The sequence below is a fragment of the Neomonachus schauinslandi genome, chromosome 9 (genome assembly GCF_002201575.2).
Source record: "Neomonachus schauinslandi chromosome 9, ASM220157v2, whole genome shotgun sequence".
Taxonomy (NCBI): domain Eukaryota; kingdom Metazoa; phylum Chordata; class Mammalia; order Carnivora; family Phocidae; genus Neomonachus; species Neomonachus schauinslandi.
In genome coordinates this window covers 27,875,054-27,887,585 of record NC_058411.1, presented here as the reverse complement: position 1 = coordinate 27,887,585, position 12,532 = coordinate 27,875,054, and the positions used below count along the sequence as shown (strand labels likewise).

The window sequence follows — 12,532 nt, the reverse complement described above, 5'->3', positions numbered from 1 at the left end:
AGCCTCTTAGGAGGAAGGGGAGCCCTCCACCCCTCCCCAAATAGTTGAGGATGGTCTAAGGCCCAGGACACAGGGGCTGAGGGAAGGGAAACACACCGGGAGCTAGAGGGCCTGCGAAGGCCTAGAAGGAAGTTTATAAAGGTGTTGCAGAGGGCTGGAGGGCACAAGTCAAGGAGTGAGCAGCAGAGGTGCAGGGCAAGGACGGTGACAGTCAATATTCTGGGGCAGAGGGGGTGGGTGGTGGGGAAGGCGAGAAAGCCCCAGGTGATTGGTGGTGGTGTCCTGCCCAGAACAAAGCAGCTCTGTTAGGAAGCTGAATCTGGCAGAAGCGAAGGGGGCCGTGGGCTTGTGCAGAGGGCCCCCCTCATGGCTGTGGGGTTGCTCGTTCTGCAGGCTGCTTCTGGACAGGAACCAGCCTGGGGTGGTGGACGCCCGACCAGGCCAGCAGATCCAGTTGACCTGCCATGCTGAGGGCTTCCCACCCCCAGCCATTGAGTGGCAGAGAGATGGGCAGTCCCTCTCTTCCCCCAGGTTTGTGTTCAGCTCCTCTCTTAGCCCTCGTGTCCCACCTCCAGCCCCTGACCCTGTGCAGGCCTCAGGGGAGGGAGCTGCCAGGCACCACCCCTGGTCAGTCCTGAGCCTGCTCAGGGGCTCTCGAGAGATGCTGCAGCTGGGCAGTAGGGTTCCTGGGGCAAACCAACATTTGGGTCTCTGGGTCTTTCCAGTGTGGTTAGTGGACAGAAGTAATGGGCCTGCTAAGGAGGGGTGATGGCTGAGAGACAAAACAGAGGCAGACCCATTTCTGGCTGTAATCATAACAGCTAACATTTACTGTACTTGTTATGAGTATGAGATTTGTTCCCCATTGTACACTCTGCACAAGGGCCACATTGAGGTAGGTGCTATCTTATCCCCGTTTTACGCACAGGAGCTTAACACCACACAGCTCCTAAGCGGCAGAACCGAGATCTGAGCCTGCTGAATGAGTATAGCAAGAACTAGAAACCCACACCGGAATTATTTTGTATCTGGAAGCTTGAAATGAGTTTTTTATTGCCAGGCTTAAAGGACGCCCCTCCCAGTAAATGAGCGCGTACCAGCAGCTGGAGGACCTCAGGGCCTAGGGTCGGATGGCCCTTTGCTCAAACCCCACGGAACAGTAGGGGCCACTCAGCCCCCCCCCCGCCCCCAGGGAAAGGAAGACCCTGCCAGCCCCCTGGGGATGGAGCCACCTGACTGTGCTTTGTTCCTAGACACCAGCTGCAGCCCGATGGCTCTCTGGTCATCAGCCATGTGGTTGCACAAGATGGTGGCTTCTATGCCTGTGTTGCTTTCAACGGGCAGGACCGAGACCAGAGATGGGTCCAGCTCAGAGTTCTGGGTAAGGTGGCAGTCCTGAGCGGAAGGTGACCTCTGAGGTCAGGCGGCACGGGTGGGGCAGGATTGGCGAGTGGCCGACAGTGCTTCCTCCTCAGGCCTAGGGGAGCTGACCATCACAGAGCTGCCCTCTACTATGATGGTGCCAGAGGGGGACACGGCCAGGCTGCTGTGTGTGGTGACAGGAGAAAGCGTAAACATCAGATGGTCCAGGTAAGGCTCTTCCACACAGGCCTGGCCCTCAGACCCTCACACCTGAGGCTGTGCAGCCCAGAGAGTTGGTCCACCTTTCTGCAAGGATATTGCCATTCGCACCATTCATTCTTCAACTCCTGCCTCCGGGGGAGGGGGCTGCAGCACCCTCTTCCCAACGTAATGCGGCCCCAGAGGACTGCTCTCTGTTGGCCGGGCTACACCAGGGTTTCTCAACTTTGGCACTATCGGTATTTCAAACTGGGTAATTGTCTTTTTTAAGATTTTGAGAGAGAGCACGAGCATACAAGTGTGGGGGTCGGGGACAGAGGGAGAGGGAGAAGCAGGCTCCCCGCGGAGCAAGGAGCCCGATGTGGGACTTGATCCCAGCATCCTGGGATCACAACCTGAGCTAAAGGCAGATGCTTAACCGACTGAGCCACCCAGGCGCCCCGGACTGGATAATTCTTGATTGCCGGGGCTGTCCTGTGTATTGGAGGATGTTTAGCAGCATCCAGGCCATCTACCCACGATGCCGGTAGGATCTCCCTCCCAAGTCATGACAATTGACAATGTCTAGAGACGTCTCTTAATATCCCCTGGGTGACACAATCTCCCTCAGGGGTTGAGAACCACTGGGCTATACTCAACTTTGGGGGCTTCAGTGGTCTTTTACCCCAGATCAGTTGCTCTTTTATTCATTCTTTCAGCAAACACTTTTTTGCCCCCTTCCTCCTTGCCATGTGTCAGGAAGAGCCTAGGCTCTGGGGATCTTGGTGTAATCTGAGCCCCCCAGATACTCCCAGGCAGGAGATGGCCCCGTGTCCCCTGGGGTCCAGAGGTTTGCCCTCAGTGCTGTGTGTGCCTGGAGGACGGAGGCTGCCTCCTCTCTGGGGGAATCCAGGAAGGACTGGCCACACATGTGACTTTGGCTGGGCCTTGAAGGCTGAGGAGGGGAAGGCTGTTCTTGACCGAGCCTCAAAGGTGAGTAGAAGAGATGATGTCAGAATGGGAAGGGGCCTGCATGCAGGAGTAGGGACAGTGGCTGGGAGCTTCTGTAGGCTTCTGGGCAGCTGTGCTCCGTGCAGACCTGCCCTGATCAGGTCTGGCCTCTGATGATTCTAGCAGGCCTGTATCTTCCACTTTTGCTTCTCCTTGATCTTCCTAGCAGCAAATACGCTCAGGACTCCCCTCTTCAAAGCACAACAAAAGATACCCTCCTCTGACTCTGCATGTCCCTGCAGACCCTGGCCTCATCTGGAGTCTCCCCCTCACAGCGGCTCACATCTACCCCCACTCCAGGGATACTGCCCTGTTCCTAAATCCTCTGGACAAATCTCAGTCCCCACATGACCTGCAGTGTCCTTCCGCTGACCGCTTGTACCTCCCGACATGCTCCCTCCCCTTGGCTCCAGGAAACTACTGTCGTCTGGCCTTCTTCCTCTGGCCGCTGCTTGTTTTCCTGGCTGGCTCATCTTCTCACACCAATCCCTCAGAGGCTGGTGCACCTCAGGAGCTGTGCTTGGTCCTTGGTCTAACTTCACCTTGGGTAACCTTGTTGGCATGTGGTTTCCAGGATCATCCAGTGCTGATACACTATCTGGGTCTAGACCTCAAATCCAATGCTGCCCGGTATCTTGCGGGCACCCAAAATGCAAAATGGTGGAAAAGAGCATTCACCGTTCAGCCCTCTTCCCCACTCTGGATCTTCCCATGGTGGAGGGGCACCACTCTTACCCAGTAACCCAAGCCCGGAATCTCCGTCATCCTTCATGTCTTCGCCCGGCCTTGCCCATCTGGCCCTCTCCCATGTGTGCACTTCTGCTGTAGCCACTTTCCTGCTCTCTGATTTCAGGCTTGTCCTAGCCCCAGTCGGTGAGCCCTTCCACGGGCGGATACTTGGTCAGTCCCGCTTAGCTCACACCCCTCCATTTCCCCCAGGGTCCAGGCCAAACTCTGTCTAGGCTGTGTCCACTTCCCTCCCTGCTCTGACCATGGCCTCCCCTCGAGCTCGCGAGCCCTCTCGTTCTCCCTTTCACCAGCCAAATGTTCCTCCTCATCCTCAGGTCAGGGCTCAGCTAGGTCATCCTCAGGGAAGGCGCCCCTAAGCACCTGTACCCCAGCCCTGTGCCCTCAAGGCAGGGAGAGCTTATGTCCCTCACCTAGCACAGGGCCTGGCACCTCATGGCTGCTTGAGAGACCTTTGCTGACGAAAAGCGAGAGCGGGGTTCCTTTGTGGATTAAAAGGCAAATTCACAATAACTTAGATCAGTGTGCTCAGTTGGGGTGAGTTCACCTCACTTTTGAGTTATTTTGCTCTGAGAATGTTCTTTTTGGCACCGTGCCCCATCTCTTTCTCGAGGTGAGGGTCATCTGTGCACAATGATTACCTCCTCCCTTTGTCTCCTGGGCCTGGCCGGCTCTCCCAGCGTCCTCTCCCCTCCAGGAACGGGCTGCCGGTGCAGGCCGACGGGCATCGCGTCCACCAGTCCCCAGATGGCACGCTGCTGATCCACAACCTGCAGGCCAGAGACGAGGGCTCCTACACGTGCAGTGCCTACCGTGGAAGCCAGGCAGTGAGCCGCAGCACCGAGGTGAAGCTGGTCCCGCCAGGTAAGAGGCCTAGCCCAGGGCCTTGCTTGTGCCCCAGAGCTGGCTTTGTGCTGCACAGGGCGGGGGAGGGCAGGCTCTGCAGGCTGGGGGGGACCCTGGCCTGAGTCCTGGCTCACTCTGCCAGTTCCTGGTAGTGTCACCTGGGGCAAGGGGCTCAACCTCCCCGAGCCTCTCCCCTCCCATGTGCAGCGGGCGACTCCAGCGCCTGCGGGAGCTGTGCTGAGGGTGAAGGAGACGGTGCAGATGATGGGCATCTGGTAACAGTTTAACAGGCGATGTCAAATATCATTTAGACTTACTGATTTTGAGAAATAGGATCGACTGGAATTTCATTATAATCCTTACGGCAGATAGACTGTTGAATGTGTCCATTCTAATCAAGGTGGCAAAAAAACGAACCTATGATTGAAAAGTGCCTTTGACCATATAATCCAGAAAGGGAAGGGCAGGGGTTAGTATCGCCATCTTACAGGTGAGACAGACATCCAGACACCTCATGTGATGTTTTCACAAGTCACACAGCAAATGAGGGGCTAAGCTGGGATTAGACCCTAGTTCTCATATTTAATATTCTTTTCCTTAAACGATTGTAGCTGTAACTGGGCAGAATTTTACTTGCGTTATTCAGTAGTTTATATTCTTCAGCTCTTGTCCAGAGTTATAGATCAGTGAACCTAAGGACCATGTTGTAAAACAATTAGTTTCACAACACTAAGAAAAAAATGCCACTAGAACTGACACAGTGCTAAGACACCATCAATTTAAAATGGGAAAATCAGCGCATCTCAGAATTGGTAAGATAGACATGAGCTCTATAGTCAAAGAGGCCAGAGGGCAAGGGGGAGTGGGAGGCCTGCTCTCCGCCCAGCCTGCCCTTCCATGTGTCCTTGGTCCAGGCTCACTGACCGGCAGGCAGTGCCCTGGGCCGAGCTGCCGCTTCTCATGAGGCCTGAAGCAGACTTTTCAGGACCTCTCCTGTGCTGTCTGCCTGGACGCTCATGGCGTCAGGGCCACAGCACGCACCAGGAGAGCTGCTATACCAGGGGTACTGGGGCTGCTACGCTGTGGGTGGGAAGAGGCCAGCACTAGAGGTTGAAGGTCCGTGGTAGAAATGTCACTTAGTGAATCAGACTGACACGTAGGCTTCCGGTTTCTGAGCTCCTTAGGATAGCCACTGGGACTCGAGTCCCCAGGGCCCAGCTCAGTGCTCAGCATCACTAGGTGCTTAGGCTTGGTGACTGTGGGAGGGCATTACCTTCACAAAAGTGCTAGACCACTGGGGCCATTTCCCGCCCCCCCACCCTGCCCAGCAGATTGATCTCTTGTCTACAATCAGATTTACAAACCAGAATGCAGATTTGGGTGAGAAAGAGAGCTGTCAGGGGACCCACGTGTTCATGTTTGTGACTCCTTGTAGACACGTCTACATGGGAAGCCAAATTAGAAACTTGTTTGATGGCAAAGTCTGGTGGGGCTCTTGCTTGTGTGGTCGCACACTGAAATGTCTGACATGACCTGCTTCCTGGACAGGACGCCTTTCTCCTGCCCTCTGCTGGATGAGTGTTGCTCATCTCCTACTTTGTGGGCACCTTTCTTGACTAGAAGCTGTCTCGCCCCTCTCTTTGTATTCATTCTGTTGATTATGCTTTTTGTAGGGTCTCACTGCTTGACGCTGACTCACTTTGCCCGATTCGTGGTCTGGTGGCATACTGGAATTAGTGTCAGCGTCCGGGTAGCAGGCTTTAAGCTAGTCACGCTCTACTGTAAGGGACATGCTTCCAACCTTCTTGCCTAAAAGACGGGGGTGAGAAACGGAAAATACTGTAGGGATAAAACACAGGGGCTCGTGCATTTTTTTTGAATGAGAGGGAATGAGGCTATGAAGCAAAACATGGTCAAGCACTCAAATTTTAGCCACAGTCACTGTATGCCCCAGGTGCTGTTCCCATCTCCATTTCAGGTGAGGAAGCACAGGCAGAGAGCTGAAGTAACTGGCCCAAAATCACCCAGCTGGGAAGCAGGAGAGCCAGGACTGAGCTCAGGCAGTCTGGCTCCAGAGCTGGCATGCTTAACCACCATGCTGGGCACCTAACCTCTGGGCCCTTGACAGGCCCCGGGCTGCAACTGCTGAGAGAAACTCGTTATCAAAGTTACTGGTTTTTAAAACAATATGCATAAATGGCTTGATATTTATATAAATGTAGGTACGGTTGGCCCCTGAGCAACACCAGCGATTAGGGGTACCGACCCTCGGTGCAGTCAAAAATCCACGTAGAGGGGCGCCTGGGTGGCTCAGTCGTTAGGCGTCTGCCTTCGGCTCAGGTCATGATCCCAAGGTCCTGGAATCGAGCCCCGCATCGGGCTCTCTGCTCCGCGGGAAGCCTGCTTCTCCCTCTCCCACTCCCCCTGCTTGTGGAAGTTCCCTCTCTCGCTGTGTCTCTCTCTGTCAAATAAATAAATAAAATCTTAAAAAAAAAAAATCCACATAGAACGTTGACTCCCAAAAACTTTACTAATAGCCTGTTGACCAAAGCCCTCCTAACACAGCACATATTGTATGTGTATTATATACTGTATTCTTTTTTTTTTTTTAAAGATTTTATTTTTATTTATTTGACAGAGACACAGCGAGAGAGGGAACACAAGCAGGGGGAGTGGGAGAGGGAGAAGCAGGCCCCCCCGCCGAGCAGGGAGCCCGATGCGGGGCTCGATCCCAGGACCCTGGGATCGTGACCTGAGCCAAAGGCAGACGCTCAACGACTGAGCCACCCAGGTGCCCCTTATATACTGTATTCTTACAGCAAAGCTAGCTAGACAAAATGTTAAAATCATAAGGAAAATACATTTACAGTACTGTACAGTATTTAGTGAAAAAAAAATCACGCAGGCCCGTGCAATTCAAACCCATGTTTAAGGATCAGCTGTAGTTAGTACTCTCATTGTACCGATATTCCTAACCTGCACAGAATCAGGTACTAAGACTACTGAGGTATAATCTTTTTTGTTGTATTTTGGGAGGAAGCAGGGGGAGAGGAGATGAAGATAAGCCCCAGGAGGTCTGACTTTAGGGACGGTGCTATTCAGGCCTAAGTCCAGCTGAGTCACAAGAGCCCCTTCCAGAAAGAAAAGGGAAGTTAACTAGATGAGGCCATTTCAGTCCTAAGATGAAGCAACGGAATAAAACACCCACAGGGATTTTTTTTTTTTTTTTTTAAATCTCTATGCCCACTGTGGGGCTTGAACTGCTGACCCTGAGATCAAGAGTCACTTGCTCTACAGACCCAGCCAGCCCGGCCGCCCTCTCACAGGGATTTTTAAGTTCCCGAAGCTCCTAGCACTTTCAGAGGGGGCAGCAGTGAGCATTTTGTGTTTAGTGCAGTGTTCGAGCCATGGCTCATTAGGCTTTTCTAATCGCCTTGCCTAATGCTCACTTGCTTTCTTGGGGGGCAGTGGGAAAATTGGGAAGATGGGGAATGAAGTGACTGAGATAAACTGGGGCTACTGAAGGCACAAACCTTTTGAGGTTAGAGGAATCAGCAGTGAGAGAAAGAGACAAGACAGCTCTGGCCCAACTCAAAATTTTACTTAGGGCTGATCCCCCCACCTTCCCTTCCCAATCCAGGGGCTAAGGCAATTGTCACTCAGCTCTTCAGGTCACAACAGCAAGGGTAGGGAGTTAACTTCAAGAGGTGTCATTATGTGTAGTCAGTGCCTGAGAGTCTGCCCTGGGCTGAGGCTGCAGGACCACTGCGCGCCCAGATGAGGCCCACGGCGGTGGCGGGGGTAGGAGATGCACACAGGTGATAAAGAGTACAGAGCAACTGTGCTTTTTGGGAATCTGGCAGTTCTGCTGCTTTCCTCTTAAGGCAAAGAAAGGGGAGGTGAGACTTTTCAGCCTCCACAGCTTCCTTACCCCTTTGTCTCTCCCTGGTTGTCTCCGCAGCACTGCCCGCCCAGCCCAGGGCCCTGAGCAGGGAGTGTGTGGATCAGCCTGAGCTGGCCAACTGTGATCTGATCCTGCAGGCCCAGCTCTGTGGCAATGAGTATTACTCCAGCTTCTGCTGTGCTAGCTGTTCCCGCGTCCAGCCTCACGCTCAGCCTGTCCGGCGGCAGGGATGAAGGCCAGCCGCGGCCCCAGTCCTGAAACAACTCCTGGTCCGTGGCCTCTGGCTGCCAAAGGGCTCTACCCTTCAGAGAATGGGCCTCTCAGCCCGCAGCGCCCCGCCGTGCCTCGGCAGCCGCTGGCACCACAGCTCGCTGGCACGAGGAGTCGGCTTGGATAAGGACACCCTTTACGGCTTCCCTCTATCATCTATCATACAGGATCAATTCACTGGGTTCTAAAGCAAGCTACCAGGGTTCTCGATTCATTTAAAGCTGGGTGGGGAGGTGTGTAATGGTTTTAGAGTTAACCTGTATCTCACACGGGGCACACTCATTCCTGCCGTGTCAGGCCATTTTTCCCTGCTAGAACTCCCATCTCCTCTAGGGTCAAACAGTGGTTCACTGCTCTAGTCAACCTCACCCTTCCAGGCAGTGTGGCAATCAGCTTCAACTGCCACCTGTACGTCCAGTTAATGGCATGTTTGTGAAAGCTCTTGCCAAAGTGGAATATGGCACGTAAGGCTCAGTACACGATGTGGGACGAAGGAGCATCAGGTGATGATGGGAGCATGCCAGAAGTGGGGGCGCTCCTTACTTTCCTCAGGAAGCTAGTGCCCAAAGCCCTCCTCCTAAGGCCAACATGCAGAGCCTGGTTGTGAGGATCACCTCACCCCTGCAGCAAGCTGACCTGCTATGTACAGTGACTAGCTGGGAGCCTCTCCTCCCCAAGCAGGAATCTGTGAGGCAGAGCCAGACTATTAAAAACAGGCATCAGCAGGATAGGGGAACAAAGGAGGGGAAGGCAATACATTAACAACGAAGTAGTTTCAGAAATGGTTTGAGTAGGAAGAAGTCCTTCTCCATCTCTCAGAACCTCCAGTTCCTCGGTGCTAAACAAGAGGCCTGGATTCAATGAGCTTCCAGGTCCCTTTCCACTTCAACCTACACATCCTCAGAGGACTGGCTGGATCTAAGTGACAGGTTATTCTGGGACATAAGAAAGACAGGCATTACAGGGAAAACTTTTACTACCAACACACTGGTTGGAAAAGAGACAAACTGCATCATGGCTGAGTGATACTTCTTGGTCTCTCTCTCATTCAACAAAGGAAACATGGGTTAGGGGCACAGGTATTTTTTTCTTTCCACTTAAAAAAATACAGAGGCGGATCCCCTTTCATTTACCATGGCTGGGTTTGCTATACAAATTGGAAACTAAGGGCTACTTTCTTGGACTCCCCAGTTCTTGCCAATTGGCAACACCATTCAGAAGGTAAGTTTGAGGTTAGCTAGCTCTTCTCAGAACTAGTCACACAGTAGTGGGCTAAGGTTACAGGAAAGAGTAACACTCAAGCTAGACCAGTGGTTCTCAACCCTCTTCCATATTGGGAACTTGAAAAACAAAAACCAAAACAACCTGGGGTCCTCCCCCAACCACTATGACTTAATTGGCCTGGAGTATGGGCCAGTGTGAGGATTTTAAAAGTTCCCCAGGTGATTCTAGTATGTATCCAAGGCTGAGACTCACCGCTCCAGCAGGACCCTTCAGAAGGTGAACCTTGGTTCCAGTGTATTTTCTGATGACTAGGCTGGGGGTGGGGAGGGTGGTGCTGAGATTCTGTACCTCTACTCAGCTCCTAGGTGCAGTCCATGCTCCTGTTCCAGACCACACTTTGAGCAGCAAGAATCTGACATCAGAGATATGCTTAGGGTCAACCAAAGCCTAGAGTAGAAACACAAAAGTGAATTTTAAGCATATACTAGTCCTGGTGGGCAAAAGAGACGAAGGGGATTAATCCAGAGGTACAATCTTCCAGTTATAAGTCACAGAGATGAAAAGTCTAACACAGGGAATATAGTCAATAATACTGTAATAGCATGAATGGTGACAAATGGTGACCACACTTATTGTGATGAGCACTGCATAATGTATAGAATTGTTGGATCAATATGTTGTACACCTGAAACAGTAACACTGTATGCCAATTATACTTCAATAATAAAGAATATACTAGTCCCAATAAAAGATTTTCTAGCCACCAAACCAGAGTTCTGTAGCAGCAGCAGAACGGAGCAAGAACAGACCAAAAAGAACTAAAAGTAAACACATTTGCTAATAAAGAAAAGGGGAAAGACCAGCCCTTCATGGGCAAAAGCTTCTACCACGAACATTTATTTTTGTTAAAGCAGATTATAAATTCTCATCAGTACAAATATATATAACTTACATTTGATTGTAAGGCCAACGTTCAAAAGTAAGAATGAGATGGGACCTCACGTTGTTACCAGAGGTCAAGAGGCCGCCACTGGCAACGGGACGTTCTGCTCACCACGTGGGGGGACAGACGCACACACAGCTAATAAAACTAGAATCTCCATCCCCACAAAACTCGTGGGGACAAAACCTAAAGGACAAAACAAGACCCACATGACAAACCAACACAGTAGCCTGCGCTCCCCATTGAGGGATGTGATTCTGTCATTGTCACCTTAGTGTTAAGTAGAGGATTAACATAAACTGCAGCAGTATATGAAAGAAGATGCATATTCTCTATAGAGTATTTAGACTGATTCCATTAAAATAATGACATTAGAATTTCATCACAGGTTTAAAACCAGGACAATACTGCTCTTTCGTTTTCTTTAAAACTACAACCTAGTGACTGTATTGGTCATTTGCATGATTGTTGCTGCAATGTGCTACTTACAATGAATGATACCAGATAAGCTAGGGACCCCATCTGCAACTCCCAACCTTTCCTCTCTCCGCTTCAATAGGCATCACTGATAAATCAATCTTATGTACAATTTCTTACAGCTAACCCTTTTACCTTTGGTAAGATTACTTACAACTCACACAACTTTTTAATATTGAGAACTATTTAAAATATTCTAAATGCATAAAAATAAAGATTTTGGCTTTTTTTTGATATATATATTTATAATATTTATTCTTACTCAAAGTGGAAGCTCAACTTTGCCCCTAAAATATAGCTCTGTTGGGCAGTTGCTGATGTGCTCTCCTGGGAATTCTGGCGACATAGCCTGCCTCCCGTCCCCAGCCCAAGCACAGGCCACCATGTTCTTGATCTCTAAGACAGGCCAGTACTGAGAGGCGGCAGGTGAATGGCCTGAAAAACAAAGGGAGATTGTTTTGCTTCCGTTGTGTTTTGAATTCCAGTAAATGTGCTTTGAATACAGATTCCTGTTGAGATATTTCTGCCTCTCTGTTGCCAGAGATTTGTAAGGGGCTGAGGGAGTAGGAGGGGGACAGAGGGAAACATTTCCTTGACTTCTTTAGCCTAACTGCAAGACAACTCTTCTCTAGGAATGTTTTTTCCGTTTTTTTCAAAATCACCTCTCCTAGCACTCTCTGCCTGGACATGCCTTGGGACCTTTGGGATTGGTGAAAAGTATACTGATTGGGAACACAAAGTTCCCTTTGCTCCTCTGACCCCCTTGCTAAGTACAGACAATACATAAGCCATAGAGACTGCTTAAAGTTCAATTTCAAACGTCTTCTGTAAGTCACTGGAGAAAGGATTGGTGGGAGAGGGGTTAGTACGCTGCTTGGACTTGCTTTCTAATGCAGCCCACTGGGCTTCGAAAGGATCCACTGGGCAGGTGCCTGCAGGAACCTCTGTGTGCTTATCTCCTGAGGCCAACCTGCCATCGTCTACACCATTGAAAGCTGCAGAACCGTTGAGGTGCTGAGCAGGCGGCTTAAAGAAGGGACTGGCAGTAGCACTGCTTGTCTCATACTGTGGGAATGTCTGCTGCTTGACCAGGCTGGGAGACTGATGGGGGTGGGCGGCCTGAGGGTGGCCTGCAGTGCCAAACACGTTGGCTACCATCTGGGAGGGAGTGATGCCCACCACAGGCACATTAGGGGCTGGATAGGGCATCCCATTGGCCACAGGATAGGACTGGGCAGGGACAAAGGCTGGCTGCAGGGGTGGGACCACGCCCACTGGCACAGGCTGAGAGGTGAGGAATGCGTTCCCTTGGAAAGGCGGCGCTGGCTGGGTCATGGCAGTGGGTGGAGGAGGCTGGAGAACTGGCTGCAAAGGAGCAGCTGAGGCCTGGGGCTGCTGCACCCGGACGCTCTTGGACACCTCTTCTAACCAGCGGTCAGCCTCAGAGGGAGTGCGTCTGTGACCAGCCTGCAAGAGACCTGGAGATGCAGCACCAGAAGATTGACCCCACTCGGTCCCTGGGAACGAACAAGAGGGAGAGAGACAAACGA

At 51.6% G+C, this 12,532-nt stretch overlaps 2 protein-coding genes across 10 annotated transcripts in view; one reads left to right on the top strand and one right to left on the bottom strand.

The window, feature by feature from the left end:
• The window catches only part of PAPLN (papilin, proteoglycan like sulfated glycoprotein), a 36,466-nt gene extending 25,246 nt beyond the window's left edge, over positions 1-11,220 (top strand). For 5 of the 7 annotated variants that reach the window (XM_021679771.1, XM_021679770.1, XM_021679773.1 and 2 more), the window contains 5 exons: positions 394-531; positions 1,254-1,381; positions 1,476-1,590; positions 4,016-4,182; positions 8,126-11,220. In XM_021679771.1, coding sequence (XP_021535446.1) covers positions 394-531; positions 1,254-1,381; positions 1,476-1,590; positions 4,016-4,182; positions 8,126-8,301 — 724 coding nt within the window. In that variant the 3' untranslated portion in view covers positions 8,302-11,220. Of the gene's footprint in view, positions 1-393; positions 532-1,060; positions 1,382-1,475; positions 1,591-4,015; positions 4,183-8,125 lie in introns of those variants that run through there. The other 2 variants (XM_044918346.1, XM_021679775.2) reach the window with 2 other exon arrangements.
• Positions 10,444-12,532, bottom strand: part of NUMB (NUMB endocytic adaptor protein) — a 194,182-nt gene continuing 192,093 nt past the window's right edge. For all 3 annotated transcript variants that reach the window (XM_021679777.1, XM_044918347.1, XM_021679778.2), the window contains one exon: positions 10,444-12,499. In XM_021679777.1, coding sequence (XP_021535452.1) covers positions 11,784-12,499 — 716 coding nt within the window. In that variant the 3' untranslated portion in view covers positions 10,444-11,783. The remainder of the gene's footprint in view (positions 12,500-12,532) is intronic.